The 23,893-nt window shown below is 34.1% G+C and overlaps 1 protein-coding gene across 1 annotated transcript in view; it reads left to right on the top strand.

The window, feature by feature from the left end:
- Positions 1 to 13,532, top strand: part of LOC121505754 (transcription factor ETV6-like) — a 13,887-nt gene extending 355 nt beyond the window's left edge. Inside the window, exons 2-6 of the mRNA XM_041781307.1 lie at positions 6,521 to 6,684; positions 12,001 to 12,606; positions 12,684 to 12,826; positions 12,928 to 13,028; positions 13,117 to 13,532. Of these exons, the coding sequence (XP_041637241.1) occupies positions 6,521 to 6,684; positions 12,001 to 12,606; positions 12,684 to 12,826; positions 12,928 to 13,028; positions 13,117 to 13,360 (1,258 nt within the window). The 3' untranslated portion in view covers positions 13,361 to 13,532. The remainder of the gene's footprint in view (positions 1 to 6,520; positions 6,685 to 12,000; positions 12,607 to 12,683; positions 12,827 to 12,927; positions 13,029 to 13,116) is intronic.
- Positions 13,533 to 23,893: the final 10,361 nt, after the last annotated feature.

Here is a 23,893-nt window from a genome sequence, read left to right as displayed (position 1 = left end):
AACCTGATTTGAACTTTTAAATGTATATAAAATATTAAAGGTAACTTGATTTGAACTTTTAAATGGATATAAAAATATTAAAGGTAACGTGATTTAAACTTTTAAATGTATATAAAATATTAAAGGTAACGTGATTTAAACTTTTAAATGTATATAAAATATTAAAGGCAACTTGATTTAAACTTTTAAATGTATATAAAATATTAAAGGTAACTTGATTTGAACTTTTAAATGTATATAAAAATATTAAAGGTAACTTGATTTAAACTTTTAAATGTATATAAAATATTAAAGGCAACTTGATTTAAACTTTTAAATGTATATAAAATATTAAAGGCAACTTGATTTAAACTTTTAAATGTATATAAAATAATAAAGGCAACCTGATTTGAACTTTTAAATGTATTCAAAAAATATTAAAGGTAACTTGATTTAAACTTTTAAATGTATATAAAAATATTAAAGGTAACTTGATTTGAACTTTTAAATGTATATAAAATATTAAAGGCAACTTGATTTAAACTTTTAAATGTATATAAAAATATTAAAGGTAACTTGATTTGAACTTTTAAATGTATATAAAATATTAAAGGTAACTTGATTTGAACTTTTAAATGTATATAAAATATTAAAGGCAACTTGATTTAAACTTTTAAATGTATATAAAATATTAAAGGCAACTTGATTTAAACTTTTAAATGTATATAAAATATTAAAGGTAACTTGATTTAAACTTTTAAATGTATATAAAATATTAAAGGTAACTTGATTTGAACTTTTAAATGTATATAAAATAATAAAGGTAACTTGATTTAAACTTTTAAATGTATATAAAATAATAAAGGTAACGTGATTTAAACCTTTAAATGTATATAAAAATATTAAAGGTAACTTGATTTGAACTTTTAAATGTATATAAAATATTAAAGGCAACTTGATTTAAACTTTTAAATGTATATAAAAATATTAAAGGTAACTTGATTCGAACTTTTAAATGTATATAAAATATTAAAGGCAACTTGATTTAAACTTTTAAATGTATATAAAAATATTAAAGGTAACGTGATTTGAACTTTTAAATGTATATAAAATATTAAAGGTAACGTGATTTAAACTTTTAAATGTATATAAAATAATAAAGGTAACTTGATTTAAACTTTTAAATGTATATAAAATAATAAAGGTAACGTGATTTAAACCTTTAAATGTATATAAAATATTAAAGGTAACGTGATTTAAACTTTTAGATGTATATAAAATATTAAAGGCAACTTGATTTAAACTTTTAAATGTATATAAAATATTAAAGGTAACGTGATTTGAACTTTTAAATGTATATAAAATATTAAAGGTAACGTGATTTAAACTTTTAAATGTATATAAAATAATAAAGGTAACTTGATTTAAACTTTTAAATGTATATAAAATAATAAAGGTAACGTGATTTAAACTTTTAAATGTATATAAAAATATTAAAGGCAACTTGATTTAAACTTTTAAATGTATATAAAATATTAAAGGTAACTTGATTTAAACTTTTAAATGTATATAAAATATTAAAGGTAACGTGATTTAAACTTTTAAATGTATATAAAATATTAAAGGCAACTTGATTTAAACTTTTAAATGTATATAAAATATTAAAGGTAACTTGATTTAAACTTTTAAATGTATATAAAATATTGAAGGTAACTTGATTTAAACTTTTAAATGTATATAAAATATAAAAGGTAACATGATTTGAACTTTTAAATGTATATAAAATAATAAAGGTAACGTGATTTGAACTTTTAAATGTATATAAAATATTAAAGGTAACTTGATTTAAATTTTTTAAATGTATATCAAATATTAAAGGTAACGTGATTTAAACTTTTAAATGTATATAAAATATTAAAGGCAACTTGATTTAAACTTTTAAATGTATATAAAATAATAAAGGTAACTTGATTTAAACTTTTAAATGTATATAAAAATATTAAAGGTAACTTGATTTGAACTTTTAAATGTATATAAAATATTAAAGGTAACGTGATTTAAACTTTTAAATGTATATAAAATATTAAAGGTAACGTGATTTAAACTTTTAAATGTATATAAAATATTAAAGGCAACTTGATTTAAACTTTTAAATGTATATAAAATATTAAAGGTAACTTGATTTGAACTTTTAAATGTATATTAAATATTAAAGGTAACATGATTTAAACTTTTAAATGTATATCAAATATTAAAGGTAACGTGATTTAAAGTTTTAAATGTATATAAAATATTAAAGGCAACTTGATTTAAACTTTTAAATGTATATAAAATGATAAAGGCAACCTGATTTGAACTTTTAAATGGATACAAAAATATTAAAGGTAACTTGATTTAAACTTTTAAATGTATATAAAAATATTAAAGGTAACTTGATTTAAACTTTTAAATGTATATAAAATATTAACGGCAACTTGATTTAAACTTGTAAATGTATATAAAATATTAAAGGTAACTTGATTTGAACTTTTAAATGTATATAAAATAATAAAGGTAACGTGATTTGAACTTTTAAATGTATATAAAATATTTAAGGTAACGTGATTTAAACTTTTAAATGTATATAAAATATTAAAGGCAACTTGATTTAAATTTTTAAATGTATATAAAAATATTAAAGGTAACTTGATTTAAACTTTTAAATGTATATAAAATATTAAAAGGTAACTTGATTTGAACTTTTAAATGTATATAAAATATTTAAGTTAACTTGATTTGAACTTTCAAATGTATATAAAATATTAAAGGTAACGTGATTTGAACTTTTAAAAGTATATAAAAATATTAAAGATAACTTGATTCGAACTTTTAAATGTATATAAAATATTAAAGGTAACTTGATTTAAACTTTTAAATGTATATAAAAATATTAAAGGTAACTTGATTCGAACTTTTAAATGTATATTAAAATATTAAAGGTAACTTGAATCGAACTTTTAAATGTGTATAAAATATTAAAGGTAACTTGATTCGAACTTTTAAATGTATATAAAATATTAAAGGCAACTTGATTTAAACTTTTAAATGTATATAAAAATTTTAAAGGCAACTTGATTTGAACTTTTAAATGTATATAAAATATTAAAGGTAACTTGATTTGAACTTTTAGATGTATATAAAATATTAAAGGTAACTTGATTTGAACTTTTAAATGTATATAAAATATTAAAGGTAACGTGATTTAAACTTTTAAATGTATATAAAATAATAAAGGCAACTTGATTTAAACTTTTAAATGTATATAAAAATATTAAAGGTAACTTGATTTGAACTTTTAAATGTATATAAAATATCAGAGGTAACTTGATTTGAACTTTTAAATGTATATAAAATATTAAAGGTAACGTGATTTAAACTTTTAAATGTATATAAAATATTAAAGGTAACTTGATTTGAACTTTTAAATGTATATAAAATATTAAAGGTAACTTGATTTGAACTTTTAAATGTATATAAAATATTAAAGGTAACTTGATTTGAACTTTTAAATGTATATAAAATATTAAAGGTAACTTGATTTGAACTTTTAAATGTATATAAAATATTAAAGGTAACTTGATTTGAACTTTTAAATGTATATAAAATATTAAAGGTAACGTGATTTAAACTTTTAAATGTATATAAAATATTAAAGGTAACGTGATTTAAACTTTTAAATGTATATAAAATATTAAAGTAACGTGATTTAAACTTTTAAATGTATATAAAATATTAAAGTAACGTGATTTAAACTTTTAAATGTATATAAAATATTAAAGGTAACTTGATTTAAACTTTTAAATTTATATAAAATATTAAAGTAACGTGATTTAAACTTTTAAATGTATATAAAATATTAAAGGTAACTCGATTTAAATTTTTAAATGTATATAAAAATATTAAAGGTAACGTGATTTAAACTTTTAAATGTATATAAAATATTAAGGGTAACGTGATTTAAACTTTTAAATGTATATAAAATATTAAAGGTAACGTGATTCAAACGTTTAAATGTATATAAAAATATTAAAGGCAACTTGATTTCAACTTTTAAATGTATATAAAATATTAAAGGTAACTTGATTTAAACTTTTAAATGTATATAAAATATTAAAGTAACGTGATTTAAACTTTTAAATGTATATAAAATATTAAAGTAACGTGATTTAAACTTTTAAATTTATATAAAATATTAAAGTAACGTGATTTAAACTTTTAAATTTATATAAAATATTAAAGGTAACGTGATTTAAACTTTTAAATGTATATAAAATATTAAAGGTAACTTGATTTAAACTTTTAAATGTATATAAAATATTAAAGGTAACTTGATTTAAACTTTTAAATGTATATAAAATATTAAAGGTAACTTGATTTAAACTTTTAAATGTATATAAAATATTAAAGGCAACTTGATTTAAACTTTTAAATGTATATAAAATATTAAAGGCAACTTGATTTAAACTTTTAAATGTATATAAAATAATAAAGGCAACTTGATTTGAACTTTTAAATGTATATAAAATATTAAAGGTAACTTGATTTGAACTTTTAAATGTATATAAAAATATTAAAGGTAACTTGATTTAAACTTTTAAATGTATATAAAAATATTAAAGGCAACTTGATTTAAACTTTTAAATGTATATAAAATATTAAAGGCAACTTGATTTAAACTTTTAAATGTATATAAAATATTAAAGGCAACTTGATTTAAACTTTTAAATGTAAATAAAAAATTAAAGGTAACTTGATTTAAACTTTTAAATGTATATAAAATATTAAAGGCAACTTGATTTAAGCTTTTAAATGTATATAAAAATATTAAAGGTAACTTGATTTAGACTTTTTAATGTATATAAAAACTTAAAGGTAATAATTTAAACTTTTAAAGGTATACAACAATAATAAAGGTACCTTGAAGCTCCACCATGTTTGACTGTAGGTACTGTGTTCTTTTTTTCTTTGTAGGCCTCATTCTGTTTTCTGTAAACAGTAGAATGACGTGCTTTTCCAAAAAGCTCTACCTTAGTCTCATCTGTCCACTAAATGTTCTCCCAGAAGGATTGAGGCTTACTCAGGTACATTTTTGCAAACTCCAGTCTGGCTTTGTTATGTCTCTTTGTCAGCAGTGGGGTTCTCCTGGGTCTCCTGCCATAGCGCTTCATCTCATTCAGATGACCACGTATGGTCCCAGCTGACACTTTTGCACCCTGAGTCTGCAGGACAGCCTGAATTTGTGTGGAGGTTGACTGAGGATGTTTATCCACCATTCAAACTATCCTGTGTTGCATTCTTTTGTCAGTTTTTCGTCCAGGGAGATTAGCCACAGCTCCATGGTTATAAACTTCTTGATTATATTACACACAGCAGACAAAGGAATTTCTAGATCTCTGGAGATGGTCTTCAACCTTGAGATTGTTCATATTTTTCCAGTTTTGCTTCTTAAGTCCTCAGACAATTCTGGGCTCTTCTTTCTCTCCTCCATGCTTGGTGTGACACACACAGACACACAACACAAAGGCTGAGTCAACTTTTAGACATTCTAACTGGCTTCAGGTGTGATTTTTAGATTGCCAGCACCTGTTACTGCCACAGGTGAGCTTAAATGAGCATCACATGCTTGAAATAAAATGATTTACCCACAGTTTTAAAAAGGGGACAATCATTTTGTCCGGCCCATTTTTTGGGTTTTGTGTAAAATTATATCAATTTTGTCATTTTTCTTCAGATTTTTTGTGTTGTTACAATGCACAAAAAGGAAATACAGTATGTGTATACCAAAAACATTTGTAATTGCAACAATTTCTGGGAGAAATAGTGTATTTTCTGGAAAAATTCCAGGGGAGCCAATATTTTTGTCCATGACTGTAACACAGAAACAAAAATGAAACAGGACAACGTGAAATAAAAGAATGAATAGACATGTACACACAGATATTTAAGGTCATGTGTGTGTGACTGTAAGAATGATCATGACAGGAATAAAAATATTTCCTGGTAGCTTCGTTAAAGCTCCTGTGAGGAACTTTATTTTGTTGGTTTTGGTGTCTGATGGACAAAGCATCATTTTTATTTTATGTTTGTCTTTCACATGTCCAGGATTATGATATTTGGACTTTAACAGCTAAGTTCATCACGGAGAAAGCTCTTTTAACTCCTGCTGCTGTGTCATTGATAAGAAGAGTGATAATGAGGATTTGTTGGATAAATAAGGCTTGTCAGGGATGCTTTTGCTCTATAAAATGAAACTCTCTGGGAGTCGTCTACACCTTTGAGCCCACATCTCTGTAGTAATAACCCTTATATAGTAAAGTGTTGAAATCGTCCTGCTAACATTGCTCTCCCTTCTCAGTGACTTTTCCATTATTGCTCAAACTCCCTGCTGCCTGGAAAGCAAAAAGAAGAAGCGGCATCAGAAAGACGGGAACACGATTCTGTGGATGACGACAGTGTTCATTTCCAACTCAATGCAGCTGTAAAATTTTACCAGGAGATGAAGGCTAACCTTTGACCTTTGTATCTGTGCAGGGGATGTCCTGTATGAGCTGCTGCAGCACATCCTGAAGCAGAGGAAGCCCCATGTGTTTTATCCGTCTGCATACTTCCCTGGAAACTCCTTCTACTCGCTGCCTGAGAGCGCTGTGCAACACCTCAAGCTTGAAGGTCAGTCAGGACCACGGTCCTCCTGCTTTAGTTCTCAGATCTCCTCTATTACTGCTCTGGACCTAGATCCTGGATCCAGGCCTCACCGAGGCCACACCCTCTGGTGAAAAGTCACAGATTTTTGCACAGACATAAATCCACTTCTTTAGGACTTCCTGACACAAATTTGAAGTGGATATCTTTTAACAGCAGCTTGCAACATAAACCCTGACATTTCCTGTCACCACTAGGAGGCGCTATGATCTATAGAAAGTATGACCATATGGATGTGTGCAGGCATGGACCCTCCATAAACACAGGAAGTTTGAGCCCAATTGGACTATGCAGAGCTGAGTTATGAACAACTTCCTGTTTGTCAAAAAATAAGCAAATTTGAGGGCTCTCCACACCGACGCCTTTTGACTTATGAACATGTCCAGAGGATCCTCTCATTATCCGTGTCTCATCTAACTCTGTGCCAAAGTACAGGTCAATTGGCTCAAATCCCTTGGACTAGGGGGATCAAGTTTGACCCCTGGAAGAGGCCAAAAACACCTCATTTTGGGCTGATTTATTCAAAATGGCGAATTTCCTGTTGGAGTAAGAGATTAGCTCCAGGAGACTTTTTGGTAGAGCTCCCTGAGCCGAATCTGCATACCAATTTTCATAGCTCTAGCTCTAAGTCCTTTTGGGGCGTAGAAGCAGAAAAGGTGGCGCTATTAAGGCGGTTCCTGAGGGCCATCTTTGAAACCTACATCAGCCCCACATTTTTCGGACCCCACATTGGTGCTGATTTTCTTTCATTTTTGGGCATGTTAAGGAGCCCAAAAGGCCGGGGACGCATAAAAATGAAAATAATAATGACCAATCTGACCAGTTTCAATCCAGCTCTCCCACCCTCGATGCTCGGCTCTGTTAAAACCAGAAATTCTAACTGTTTTCTTTTCTGCAAATGTTTTGAATCTGAGAATGTTCTGGGGGCCAGATGAGAAGATTTGGGGGTTCGATGATCACGGGTCTAAACTGCAGTGCAGCTGTCTGCCTCTAGTCTGTGCTGTGTACACGTAATTTAAATCAATCCATGTAAACAGCCTGATGATCCTGTGAAGATAAATGTCTCTACACAGACATCTATTCATATATTAATGTTCTTATTCTGAGTAAAAGTTTGCATGAAAAAATAATACCTGCTTTTAGAGAGCTATATTGAAAAAGGCTCAATACCTGGAGGTTTAAATGAAGGTGTAGTTGTTTTTCTCCCCTTTTCACTGATCTACAGGTTCAGTTGTTTTCTAAATCATTTGAATAAACAGTGTTACATATTTAAATGAAACTGCTTCATCAGATCTCTTCCCTGCTCTTCTGTCGCGCTCACTGGTCTGATTTAATGAGGAATGAACTTCTGTAAGGATTTCAGACTGAGCTGGAAATAAGACAGGTTTCCTCCTGTGGTATCATTCTACCGTGGCTTTAGAACATCATCATCGGCCACTGTGAGCTAATGTTTGACTGTGTTGGGATCATGTTAGTCAATCATAATGAGCTCAGTTCATTTATTTCCAGTGTTAAATGGCTGATGAGAACACATGGTTCTACACGTGCCATAAGAGCCAGAGTTGTCTGTGCTGATGCTCCAGTAAAGTCATCTGCCCCACGTGTGTCGACTACCGCAAAGACAAGAAAAGCTGCGCCGTTTCAGACAGACCAGCGCTGAAATGCCCGGTGTGAAGGGAATCCGGTTGTTATTTGAGTGTTTATGGTAGAAAGAACTACGAGGACTGAAGAAACACAAGCAGTGTCTGTCTGCATCGATTATGAGCGTCTGCATCACGATGCATTGTGGGAATGATTATGTTCAACACACCTGCCTCTAGATGTCCCTGTAGCTTCATGACTGCTGCCTCCATGCTCTTTAACAAAGGTGATATAAAAGCAGCGATAGCATCTCATAGGGTCACTAACTGGTGGACCGTGGTCTGGGTCTGGACCCAGATGCCATCCGATACAGACCTGGACCTGGACCTACAATCATTAAATTAAAAGGGAGCTTGAAATGTATCTATTTTAACCAGCACAACTATTGTAGGATTTATGGTACTGGTTTTGCAGATCAGGAAAAGCACAGACCAATTGCATGTGAGTTAAGCCATCTCATGTGACGCTACTCGGCCAATGAACCGTCTGGATTCCAGGCGGTAAACATTGAAGCGCTGCATTCAGACAGACAGAGAAAGACAGAAAGAGAGGAGAAAAGAAAAGGAAAGGAAAAAGAAAGACAAAGAGAGTAGACCAAAAGACGAGTGAGCTGAGACAAGGAGAGATTCACAGACGGAGAAACAGGTGAGCTCTAGACAAAGAGAATGGCGCTTTCAAAAAAAAGAGAAGTGGACAGTGAAAACAAAGCCTTCAACCTGGAATGGACAGACTCATTTATGTTCATTCTTCCCTCTGTGAGCACAAGCCGCTGTGTCTGATATGCTTAGAGTAATAAAATCAACTAACCCTGCAAAGCAGATGGATTCGCCCGTTTCTGTTTCTCACCGGTGAATCCATCTTGCAAAGCTCCCGTCTGAACCGTTTGGGCCCGGTTAGAAAGTGACAGGACCAATCAGCGACGAGGGGCGGCAGAGTCGTGATGTAAGGAAGCAGCAGCAAGAGGCCGGTGCAGTTATGGTGGAAGAGATTAGCGTGGATGCTGCTAAAGCGCCAGTTTAATCAGAACTTGACGACATTTCTTGGTTAAAAGAAGAACAAAGAACAGCAGTGAGTTGTTTTTTTTTTTTTTTCTTTTTCAAAAACCATAAAAATGGTGTACTGACGTCTATAGTCGCCATGGTTCGTGTTGTGCAGTTCTCTATGGATTTTATTCCTTGATAGCTGCTATGATGTCACGTGTTTTGTTGCTCTGATTGGCCCATAAAGATGTGACAGAACGTTCAGTTTTTTTTCAAAGGCTCTGCCCTTTCCCAAACGCTGTCTATAAGGGGTTGTCTATGAGTGGTTGTCTATGAGGGGTTGTCTATGAGGGGTTGTCTATGAGTGGTTGTCTATGAGTGGTTGTCTATGAGGGGTTGTCTATGAGGGGTTGTCTATGAGGGGTTGTCTATGAGGGGTTGTCTATGAGTGGTTGTCTATGAGGGGTTGTCTATGAGTGGTTGTCTATGAGGGGTTGTCTATGAGTGGTTGTCTATGAGTGGTTGTCTATGAGGGGTTGTCTATGAGTGGTTGTCTATGAGGGGTTGTCTATGAGTGGTTGTCTATGAGTGGTTGTCTATGAGTGGTTGTCTATGAGGGGTTGTCTATGAGGGGTTGTCTATGAGTGGTTGTCTATGAGTGGTTGTCTATGAGGGGTTGTCTATGAGGGGTTGTCTATGAGTGGTTGTCTATGAGGGGTTGTCTATGAGTGGTTGTCTATGAGGGGTTGTCTATGAGGGGTTGTCTATGAGTGGTTGTCTATGAGTGGTTGTCTATGAGGGGTTGTCTATGAGTGGTTGTCTATGAGTGGTTGTCTATGAGTGGTTTCCCAGATGGATGTGTGAAACACATCCATCTGGCATGTCAGGATAAAAATGAACAGCATTAAAGAAAAACTAATTTTCATATTTATCAGTGCAACAAGTCCCTGAAATCACACTCAGATCGACATATCACACTAACTCAAGTTAGACATTATGATGTTCAGACCTTTGGGTTAATACATTTTCTCTGACTGGACCTTTTTAAACTTGAGTTGATTGCCCTGCTCTAGAGTACATCAGCTGGACTAGTAGTCACCATTTCACTACTAGCCTTGTATCAAACCACCAGGCTCATAAAGAAAGCATCACACTAGCCTCAGACCTGTTTTATTCTCTCACCAGTGGTTTGTTAAAGCTTCTACAACACTAGTTTACAGACCTAACCCAAGGATGCTGTCATCAATACTGTCTGATTTTATTTAAAAATACAGGATCAGTAGTCCCTGATCACCATGTTGATCACCTGAGGTCAATACTGACACTACAGAAGCTCTGTGAGAGTGCTAGTCGAATTAAATCACCTACATTTTCTCTATTAAACTGATCGGTGTGTAAAGTGTATTTAGGAGCAGTGTGTAATATGACTGTGGCTAGAGCTTAGAAACACTGCAGAATAATATTTATGCAAATGAAAGAATAAGGAAGCAGTTGTTGTTTTTCTTCAGAAGCAGATAATGTGATCCAGGAAGTAATAATCCATTTCAGAGAAATACCTGAGGCCGAGTCCTGGCTCTGATCTGAGGAAGTGTAGCACGGCGACAGACATCAACACTTCACAAGGGAAAAGAAAAACCTGTTCTGCAAGGAAATGCTGCTTCTCTTAAACCAGCTCAGAGCTCAGCAGAGCTTCTTCACATTTCTCCCTTTGAGGCTGTGATTGGTGGAGTCAGGACGAATTCAAGCTTCATTTAAACCTTTATTTAAACTCTTCAAAAACACCAGTGAACGTTCTAGGATAACTATAGGACTCTAGTGACATCTGGTGGACTCTGTGTGTAAAGACGGACTATAGACCATCGTCTCTAGACCAGTGGTACTCAACGATGGCTCTTGAGGCACATGTGGCTCTTTTATATCCTAATTTTAAATATTATTCCCCCAGAAACCTTAGAAAAGGGAAACTTTGACCTCAGAAATGATCCATTATTCTGTTTGTTTCCCACACTTATACAGCTGGCTTTAATTGTCAACCTTTATTTTTTTGTCTATTTATTTCCATTGCCCTTATTTGTAATTGTTTTACCCTTTTTCCCCATTTTTGCCACTTTAAATACATTTTCACTGCTTTCAGCCCATATATGCCACTTCTTCTTGCCAATCTTTGCCCAATTTTGCTATTTTTATCCTGCTTTTTGTAACTTTTCTCTTTTTTTTGGCCAACTTTTGCTACTTCCCCTCCCATTTTTGCCACCCTTTACTTCTTTTTGCCCATTTTCACACCTTTTTACACTTCTTGCCTGTTTTAGTAACTTTTTGCTCAGTTTTTTCCACTTTTTGACCATTGTCCTTCCTGTAATTATTTTCTTTGTCACATCTCACCTATTTTTGCCACTCTTTAGTTATTTTGGCCACCTTTAACTTATTTTTGTTGCCACTTTAACCCACTTTTGACACTTTTTACCACTCTTGAGAAGGTATTTGTCAACAGTTTGGCTCTTTGGTTGAGCAGGGTTGAGTAACGCTGCTCTAGACTCAAACAGTTGTATGGTCTAACTCCTACTCTATGGCCCTCAGTACTTTCAGTCACTGTATAAAGGATTTTCTAGATGTTTCTGTCCTGTCTGTATGAAATTAATTACTACTTCTCTTGTAACCATAGAAACGGTACGCCGGCCACCACGCGGTACAGAGCCCCTCCCCCAGCATCCTCCAACCATCGAGCTACGGCACCGCTCCCGCTCCCCCCACCATCCAAACCCCAGGCGTTCCCCTCCAGAGCATAACCATCCCCACCCAGCTAAGGAGGACCCTCTGCAGACCTTCTCCCAGCTGCCGGACAGTAACCACCACCTGCCTGAGGACATGTACCCTCTGTCAGTGTCCCCCGCCGCCCCCAATGGACGCTGCTCCACACCTCGGGAAGCCCCGTGCCCGGGCAGCCCCGGAGGCCAGGAGGCGGGCCCTCCTCGTGTCATCCAGCTCATGCCTAGCCCCATCATAAACCCCCTGCTCCTCAGCCCGAGCAGGAGCGGCGGGGGCGGGCCCGTGGACTTCAGGCATAGCAGAAGCGCTCCGTTGTCGAAGGGCACGCTGGAGAACGGGCGTGAAGGGAAAGTCCACAGCCACAACTACCAGATACCTCTGACCCAGCAGCAACAGCAGCAGCATCTACTGCAGCAGGAGGAGGAGGCGCTCTACAGGAACCACGTCATCATGCCAGTGTCTCCACCAGAGGAGCAACAAATACCCATCGGTCGGATAGCAGGTCAGGTCAGGTCCTGTAGAGTTCAAGGTTAAAGCTCTACAGGGTGGAACTATAACCCCCTTGTTGTCTCCTCACAGACTGCAGGCTGCTGTGGGACTACGTCTACCAGCTCCTCTCAGACAGCAGGTACGAGAACTACATTCGCTGGGAGGATCCAGAGAGCAAAGTCTTCCGCATCATGGACCCCAACGGCCTGGCCAGGCTCTGGGGAAACCATAAGGTAAGCACACAGATAACCTAGGACATCTACGTTTGACGGCCTGTGAACTCTCTCACAGTCTCAGAGATGGTGGTAACTTCTGTTCTGTTTCACTTCTACAGAACAGGACCAATATGACGTATGAGAAGATGTCGCGAGCACTGAGACACTACTACAAACTGAACATCATCAGGAAAGAGCCCGGACAAAGACTTCTGTTCAGGTAAAACTTCTAGAAAACACTTTTTAGTACAATGATAAGGCTCTTTATGTCCTGGAATAACCAGACCAGTCCTGGCGTTGTTTTTAAGGTTCATGAAAACTCCTGATGAGATCATGAACGGACAGACGGACCGCCTGGAGCACCTGGAGTCCGATTCATACGAACAAACCTATATCAAAGAGGAATGCATAGGAACTCTGGGAAAGCGAGTCCATGAACTCCTACCTACTACTACAGCCGCTGATGCCTTTCAGAAGCAGCCTGAACAATCGTCGTTAAAGCCGGAGCCTGTGGACGTTTGCTCCTATCAGTCAGAGAGACATGACGTCTGACCGCTCGGAGGTCTCTCCTCTTCTTTTTCAATGAACTGCAAAAGCCAATCACTTTGTGCTTACGTCACTTTTATGATTTTTATCCTCACATGCATTAAACTGCAGATTTTTGCTGTTTGTAAAAAGAATATTGGGTGTGTGTGACAGGAATGTTTTCACAGTGGAATAAACATTTTTGATCAAACGTTATTCTGACAGTGTGGACTATACTTGGAATTTAAGGACTAAGCCTGAAAGAAGTCATTGTTCTGAGTTTGTAGATTTTAAATGTAAAGACAGGAAAGGTGACTGACAAAGGCAGAAACACTGTCTGAGACCAGACTGAGACTTCGGCTTATGAATTTAGATGTGTGTAAGCATTGCTGCCAGGTAGGACCTAACTCAGGGCTTCTGATTTTATTTTCTACCTTTATTAGGGAAAATATTCACATTTGATCCCATGTTGGACTTTAAAGAAAACTAGTTATCAAACACTATAAATCCATTTTTTCCACTTACAATGCTGTGAAAAAAGTATTTGCCCCCTTGCTGATTCCTGAGTTTTTTTTGCATATTTATCACACTTAAATATTTCAGATCTTCAAACCAATTTGAATATCTCACAAAGACAACCCAAGTAAATAGAAAACACAGTTTCTAAATGATGATTTTATTTATTAAGGGGATAAAAATCCAGCAAAGCAGCCCCAGACCATCACACTGCCACCACCATGTCTGACTGTTGGCATGATGTTCTTTTATCAAATGCTGTTATTTTTACTCCAGGTGTAACGGGACACACACCTTCCAGAAAGTTCTACTTCTGTCTGGTCAGTCCACAGAATATTTCCCAGAAGTCTTGGGGATCATCAGGTTGTTTTTAGTCAAATGTGAGACGAGCCTTTGTGTTCTTTTTTGTCAGCAGTGGTTTTGGCCTTGGAACTCTCCCATGATGCCGTTGTTGCCCAGTGTCTTTCTGATGGTTTAGTCATGACCTCTGACCTTAACTGAGGCCAGTGAGGCCTGCAGGTCTTTGGATGTGGTTCTGGGTTCTTCTGTGACCTCGTGGATGAGTCATTGTTGCACTCTTGGAGTCATTTTGGTTGGCCAACCACTCCTGGGAAGGTTCACCACTGTTCCCAGTTTTCTCCATTTGTGGATAATGGCTCTGACCGTGGTTCTCTGGAGTCCCAAAGCCTAGGAAATGTCTTTGTAACCTTTTCCAGACTGATAGATTTCAAGTGTGAGATAATTAAATTGGTTTGATGATCTAAAACATTTAAATATATGCAAAAAAGTCAGGAATCAGAACGGGGGCAAATACTTTTTCTGTCACTGTATCTGAGGTCAGGTGGTGGTGGTGGCAGGCGATGCAAGTCCACCCAGACATCCCTCTCCCCAGCCACATTTTCCAGCTCTTCCTTGGGGATTCCGAGGCATTCAGAGGTCAGAGGAGATATACATATTCTCTCTAGTGAGTCCTGGGTCTACCACAGGAAGGCGACCAGGAGACTTCCTGATCAGATACCTGAACCACGTCAACTGGCTCTTTTAGAAATGAAGGAGCAGCAGCTCTACTTCACACTTCAGTCTTTATCTACATGGTTAATACTCACACTTCAGTCTTTATCTACATGGTTAAATATTCACACTTCAGTCTTTACATAGTTAATATTAACACTTCAGTCTTTATCTACATGGTTAATATTCACACTTCAGTCTTTATCTACATGGTTAATATTCACACTTCAGTCTTTATCTACATGGTTAATATTCACACTTCAGTCTTTACATAGTTAATATTAACACTTCAGTCTTTATCTACATGGTTAATATTCACACTTCAGTCTTTATCTACATGGTTAATATTCACACTTCAGTCTTTATCTACATGGTTAATATTCACACTTCAGTCTTTATCTACATGGTTAATATTCACACTTCAGTCTTTATCTACATGGTTAATATTCACACTTCAGTCTTTATCTACATGGTTAATACTCACACTTCAGTCTTTATCTACATGGTTAATATTCACCCTTTAGTCTTAATCTACATGGTTAATAGTCACACTTCGGTCTTTATCTACATGTTAATACTCACACTTCAGTCTTTATCTACATGGTTAATATTCACACTTCAGTCTTTATCTACATGTTAATACTCACACTTCAGTCTTTATCTACATGGTTAATATTCACACTTCAGTCTTTATCTACATGGTTAATATTCACACTTCAGTCTTTATCTACATGGTTAATATTCACCCTTTAGTCTTAATCTACATGGTTAATAGTCACACTTCGGTCTTTATCTACATGTTAATACTCACACTTCAGTCTTTATCTACATGTTAATACTCACACTTCAGTCTTTATCTACATGGTTAATCTTCACACTTTGGTCTTTATCTACATGGTTAATCTTCACACTTTGGTCTTTATCTACATGGTTAATATTCAAACTGTAGTCTTTATCTACATGGTTAATATTCACCCTGTAGTCTTTATCTATATGGTTAACATTCACACTGTAGTCTTTATCTACATGGTTAATATTCACACTTGAGTCTTTATCTACATGGTTAATATTCACACTTCAGTCTCTATCTACATGTTAATATTCACACTTCAGTCTTTACATAGTTAATATTCACACTTCAGTCTTTATCTACATGGTTAATATTCACACTTCAGTCTTTATCTACATGTTAATACTCACACTTCAGTCTTTATCTACATGGTTAATATTCACCCTTTAGTCTTAATCTACATGGTTAATACTCACACTTCTGTCTTTATCTACATGGTTTATTTTCACACTTCGGTCTTTATCTACATGGTTAATCTTCACACTTTGGTCTTTATCTACATGGTTAATATTCAAACTGTAGTCTTTATCTACATGGTTAATATTCACCCTGTAGTCTTTATCTATATGGTTAACATTCACACTGTAGTCTTTATCTACATGGTTAATATTCACACTTGAGTCTTTATCTACATGGTTAATATTCACACTTCAGTCTCTATCTACATGTTAATATTCACACTTCAGTCTTTACACAGTTAATATTCACACTTCAGTCTTTATCTACATGGTTAATATTCACACTTCAGTCTTTATCTACATGGTTAATATTCACACTTCAGTCTTTACATAGTTAATATTAACACTGTAGTCTTTATCTACATGTTAATACTCACACTTCAGTCTTTATCTACATGGTTAATATTCACACTTCGGTCTTTATCTACATGGTTAGTTTTCACACTTCGGTCTTTATCTACATGGTTAATCTTCACACTTTGGTCTTTATCTACATGGTTAATCTTCACACTTTGGTCTTTATCTACATGGTTAATATTCAAACTGTAGTCTTTATCTACATGGTTAATATTCACCCTGTAGTCTTTATCTATATGGTTAACATTCACACTGTAGTCTTTATCTACATGGTTAATATTCACACTTGAGTCTTTATCTACATGGTTAATATTCACACTTCAGTCTCTATCTACATGTTAATATTCACACTTCAGTCTTTACATAGTTAATATTCACACTTCAGTCTTTATCTACATGGTTAATATTCACACTTCAGTCTTTACATAGTTAATATTCACACTGTAGTCTTTATCTACATGGTTAATATTCACACTTCAGTCTTTATCTACATGTTAATACTCACACTTCAGTCTTTATCTACATGGTTAATATTCACCCTTTAGTCTTAATCTACATGGTTAATAGTCACACTTCGGTCTTTATCTACATGGTTTATTTTCACACTTCGGTCTTTATCTACATGGTTAATCTTCACACTTTGGTCTTTATCTACATGGTTAATATTCAAACTGTAGTCTTTATCTACATGGTTAATATTCACACTTGAGTCTTTATCTACATGGTTAATATTCACACTTCAGTCTCTATCTACATGTTAATATTCACACTTCAGTCTCTATCTACATGTTAATATTCACACTTCAGTCTTTATCTACATGTTAATATTCACACTTCAGTCTTTACACAGTTAATATTCACACTTCAGTCTTTATCTACATGTTAATATTCACACTTCAGTCTTTACACAGTTAATATTCACACTTCAGTCTTTATCTACATGGTTAATATTCACACTTCAGTCTTTATCTACATGGTTAATATTCACACTTCAGTCTTTATCTGCATGGTTAATATTCACACTTCAGTCTTTACATAGTTAATATTCACACTTCAGTCTTTTCCTACATGTTAATACTCACACTTCAGTCTTTATCTACATGGTTAATATTCACACTTCAGTCTTTATCTGCATGGTTAATATTCACACTTCAGTCTTTACATAGTTAATATTCACACTTCAGTCTTTTCCTACATGTTAATACTCACACTTCAGTCTTTATCTACATGGTTAATATTCACACTTCAGTCTTTATCTGCATGGTTAATATTCACACTTCAGTCTTTATCTACATGTTAATACTCACACTTCAGTCTTTATCTACATGGTTAATATTCACACTTCAGTCTTTATCTACATGGTTAATATTCACACTTCAGTCTTTATCTACATGGTTAAGATTCACACTTTAGTCTTTATCTACATGGTTAATATTCACACTTCAGTCTTTACATAGTTAATATTCACGCTTCAGTATTTATCTACATGGTAATACTCACACTTCAGTCTTTATCTTCATGGTTAATATTCACCCTGTAGTCTTTATCTATATTGTTAATATTCACACTTCAGTCTTTATCTACATGGTTAATACTCACACTTCAGTCTTTATCTACATGGTTAATATTCACACTTCAGTCTTTATCTACATGGTTAATATTCACCCTGTAGTCTTTATCTATATTGTTAATATTCACGCTTCAGTATTTATCTACATGGTAATACTCACACTTCAGTCTTTATCTTCATGGTTAATATTCACCCTGTAGTCTTTATCTATATTGTTAATATTGACACTTCAGTCTTTATCTACATGGTTAATCTTCACACTTCGGTCTTTATCTACATGGTTAATATTCACACTGTAGTCTTTATCTACATGGTTAATATTCACACTTCGGTCTTTATCTACATGGTTAATATTCACACTGTAGTCTTTATCTACATGGTTAATATTCACACTTCAGTCTTTATCTACATGGTTAATATTCACACTTCAGTATTTATCTACATGGTAATAATCACACATCAGTCTTTATCTACATGGTAAATATTCACACTTCAGTCTTTATCTACATGGTTAATATTCACACTTCAGTCTTTATCTACATGGTTAATATTGACACTTCAGTCTTTATCTACATGGTTAATCTTCACACTTCAGTCTTTATCTACATGGTAATAATCACACTTCAGTCTTTATCTACATGGTTAATATTCACACTTCAGTCTTTATCTACATGGTTAATATTGACACTTCAGTCTTTATCTACATGGTTAATCTTCACACTTCAGTCTTTATCTACATGGTTAATCTTCACACTTCGGTCTTTATCTACATGGTTAATATTCACACTTCAGTCTTTATCTACATGGTTAATATTCACACTTCAGTCTTTACATAGTTAATATTCACGCTTCAGTATTTATCTACATGGTAATACTCACACTTCAGTCTTTATCTTCATGGTTAATATTCACCCTGTAGTCTTTATCTATATTGTTAATATTCACACTTCAGTCTTTATCTACATGGTTAATACTCACACTTCAGTCTTTATCTACATGGTTAATATTGACACTTCAGTCTTTATCTACATGGTTAATACTCACACTTCAGTCTTTATCTACATGGTTAATATTGACACTTCAGTCTTTATCTACATGGTTAATCTTCACACTTCAGTCTTTATCTACATGGTTAATACTCACACTTCAGTCTTTATCTACATGGTTAATCTTCACACTTCAGTCTTTATCTACATGGTTAATCTTCACACTTCGGTCTTTATCTACATGGTTAATATTCACACTATAGTCTTTATCTACATGGTTAATATTCACCCTGTAGTCTTTATCTATATGGTTAATATTCACACTGTAGTCTTTATCTACATGGTTAATATTCACACTTCAGTCTTTATCTACATGGTTAATACTCACACTTCAGTCTTTATCTACATGGTTAATATTCACCCTGTAGTCTTTATCTATATGGTTAATATTCACACTGTAGTCTTTATCTACATGGTTAATATTCACACTGTAGTCTTTATCTACATGGTTAATATTCACACTTCAGTCTTTATCTACATGGTTAATATTCACTGTGTAGTCTTTATCTACATGATTAATATTCACACTTCAGTCTTTACATGGTTAATATTCACACTTCAGTCTTTATCTACATGGTTAATATTCACACTTCAGTCTTTATCTACATAGTTAATATTCACACTTCAGTCTTTATCTACATGGTTAATATTCACACTGTAGTCTTTATCTACATGATTAATATTCACACTTCAGTCTTTACATGGTTAATATTCACACTTCAGTCTTTATCTACATAGTTAATATTCACACTTCAGTATTTATCTACATGTTAATACTCACACTTCAGTCTTTATCTACATGTTAATACTCACACTTCAGTCTTTATCTACATGGTTAATATTCACACTTCAGTCTTTATCTACATGGTTAATACTGACACTTCAGTCTTTATCTACATGGTTAATATTCACCCTTTAGTCTTTATCTACATGGTTAATAGTCACACTTCGCTCTTTATCTACATGGTTAATCTTCACACTTCAGTCTTTATCTACATGGTAAATCTTCACACTTCGGTCTCTATCTACATGGTTAATATTCACACTGTAGTCTTTGTCTACATGGTTAATATTCACACTTCAGTCTTTATCTACATGGTTAATATTCACACTTCAGTCTCTATCTACATGTTAATACTCACACTTCAGTCTTTACATAGTTAATATTCACACTTCAGTCTTTATCTACATGGTTAATATTCACACTTCAGTCTCTATCTACATGTTAATATTCACACTTCAGTCTTTACATAGTTAATATTCACACTTCAGTCTTTATCTACATGGTTAATATTCACACTGTAGTCTTTATCTACATGGTTAATATTCACCCTGTAGTCTTTATCTACATGTTAATACTCACACTTCAGTCTTTATCTACATGGTTAATATTCACACTTCAGTCTTTATCTACATGGTTAATATTCACACTTCAGTCTTTATCAACATGGTTAATATTCACACTTCAGTCTTTATCTACATGGTTAATATTCACACTTCAGTCTTTATCAACATGGTTAATATTCACACTTCAGTCTTTATCTACATGGTTAATATTCACACTTCAGTCTTTATCTACATGGTTAATATTCACACTTCAGTCTTTATCAACATGGTTAATATTCACACTTCAGTCTTTATCTACATGGTTAATATTCACACTTCAGTCTTTATCTACATGGTTAATATTCACCCTGTAGTCTTTATCTACATGTTAATACTCACACTTCAGTCTTTATCTACATGGTTAATATTCACACTTCAGTCTTTATCTACATGGTTAATATTCACACTTCAGTCTTTATCTACATGGTTAATATTCACACTTCAGTCTTTATCAACATGGTTAATATTCACACTTCAGTCTTTATCTACATGGTTAATATTCACACTTCAGTCTTTATCTACATGGTTAATATTCACCCTGTAGTCTTTATCTACATGTTAATACTCACACTTCAGTCTTTACATAGTTAATATTCACACTTCAGTCTTTATCTACATGGTTAATATTCACACTTCAGTCTCTATCTACATGTTAATATTCACACTTCAGTCTTTACATAGTTAATATTCACACTTCAGTCTTTATCTACATGGTTAATATTCACACTGTAGTCTTTATCTACATGGTTAATATTCACCCTGTAGTCTTTATCTACATGTTAATACTCACACTTCAGTCTTTATCTACATGGTTAATATTCACACTTCAGTCTTTATCTACATGGTTAATATTCACACTTCAGTCTTTATCAACATGGTTAATATTCACACTTCAGTCTTTATCTACATGGTTAATATTCACACTTCAGTCTTTATCTACATGGTTAATTTTAACACTTTAGTCTTTATATACATAGTTAATATTCACACTTCAGTCTTTATATACATAGTTAATATTCACACTTCAGTCTTTATCTGCATGGTTAATTTTCACACTTCAGTCTTTATCTACATGGTTAATATTCACACTGTAGTCTTTATCTACATGGTTAATATTCAAACTTCAGTCTTTATCTACATGGTTAATTTTAACACTTCAGTCTTTATCTACATAGTTAATATTCACACTTCAGTCTTTATTTACATGGTTAATAGTCACTCCTGTTTTTCTCTGAATGAAAACTCATTTCTTGTTGAAATGCACCAAATATCCACAAGATGGCAGTAGTCATCAATTTTTCAGCAGCAGACGTAGAGACCAGCCAGCAGTGTCATCAATCATCCTCCAGACCTTCAGCTTAAAGGGTTAATACAGGATGAAACCTTTCATCTTTATAGTGATCATTGATGGATTTCCTGTGTATGTGTTATTGATGTCTTGTGACATCTGTTTATCTCATGCACCTAAATGCATGTCAACACTTCAGCTTCCATTTCAGTGTTGTTATTTGGCGATGTCTCTTTGACATTACATTAGAGATGATGTCTTAATCAGCCCATTCTGTCTGTATCTAAATAATTCACTTCTATTAATCATCATTCTTCACGTGCCATTATGACTCCTTCAGAGCTGTGATCACAGCGCTTTAACACACCGTCACATTTATTAACCTTTCAAACATCATCAGACATTAACATGATCACATAAGGGGGTGATGACTTATGACTGAGTCCTTTCAAAACAGACTTTCAAAATAAAACACCAGCTGTAGGGCTGGGATATAAATCAATTTGAAGACATTTCAACTTATTTTCAGAAGATACATAGTGTAGGACAATGTCGCTGAAATCAGTCTAGGCTAGTGTGACCTATGAAGAAACAGATTTCAGAACTAATCCTTGATAAAATGAATGCTCAAAGGAAGAACCACTAAAATCAGGTCAATATGCTTATTTATAACAGGATCACCTGTTAGAGAGTTGGTCTACATGATAAAACATTTTATTTCATTACATTCAGGAGCATTTATATTATTAATAAAATATGATAAATCAGAACAGGATCACCTGTTAGAGAGTTGGTCTACATGATAAAACATTTTATTTCATTACATTCAGGAGCATTTATATTAAATTCCATTTAAACATGTTTAATATCAGTGTAATAAAACTAAATGTCCTACCCAATATTGAGCAACTTATTGTTTTTTGATGATCAGAAATGAGTCGCGTAATCTTGTATTTTTTTACATTTTATAAATCTTTGTGAACATTTATTTAGTTTGTTAAATTTCCAGTCACTGAGGATGATTCAGTGTCTGCACTTTCATGCTGCTAGTCACCAAAATAACACTGATTTATTATTCTGAATCTCGCAGTGATTAAGAGTTTTGGTTTAAATGATAAAAATTTACTGAAAGGTCGTCTTTATTATAGTTTATACAGTGTGAGTTTGTCTACAGTTTTGACTCTTAAACTGGAAAATGAGCTAAACTGGGGATCCAGGTCCTTTATTTTGGTCCTACACAGGTGTGACTATGGTTTGGTTTTGACCATCATCCCTACAGGACACTGTCCATCTCTGAGTATCACCCTCCCTCTGATATTATTAAGCTGGTCTCACTGGTCCACATTGCCCAGCCCTAGTTAACTGTCACACGCACTCAGATCCTCCTCTCTGGTCTCTCTGGTCTCACTGGTCTACATTGGTCTACATTGCCCAGCCCGAGTTAACTGTCACACGCACTCAGATCCTCCTCTCTGGTCTCACTGGTCTACATTGCCCAGCCCTAGTTAACTGTCACACAGACTCAGACCCTCCTCTCTGGTCTCACTGGACTCAGATCCTCCTCTCTGGTCTCACTGGACTCAGATCCTCCTCTCTGGTCTCACTGGTCTACATTGCCCAGCCCTAGTTAACTGTCACACAGACTCAGATCCTCCTCTCTGGTCTCACTGGTCTACATTGGTCTACATTGCCCAGCCCTAGTTAACTGTCACACGGACTCAGATCCTCCTCTCTGGTCTCTCTGGTCTCACTGGTCCACATTGCCCAGCCCTAGTTAACTGTCACACGGACTCAGATCCTCCTCTCTGGTCTCACTGGTCTCACTGGTCTCACTGGTCTACATTGCCCAGCCCTAGTTAACTGTCACACAGACTCAGACCCTCCTCTCTGGTCTCACTGGACTCAGATCCTCCTCTCTGGTCTCACTGGACTCAGATCCTCCTCTCTGGTCTCACTGGTCTACATTGCCCAGCCCTAGTTAACTGTCACACAGACTCAGATCCTCCTCTCTGGTCTCACTGGTCTACATTGGTCTACATTGCCCAGCCCTAGTTAACTGTCACACGGACTCAGATCCT

This window comes from Cheilinus undulatus, linkage group 23 (genome assembly GCF_018320785.1).
Source record: "Cheilinus undulatus linkage group 23, ASM1832078v1, whole genome shotgun sequence".
Taxonomy (NCBI): Eukaryota; Metazoa; Chordata; class Actinopteri; order Labriformes; family Labridae; genus Cheilinus; species Cheilinus undulatus.
This window is presented reverse-complemented; position numbering and strand designations above follow the sequence as displayed.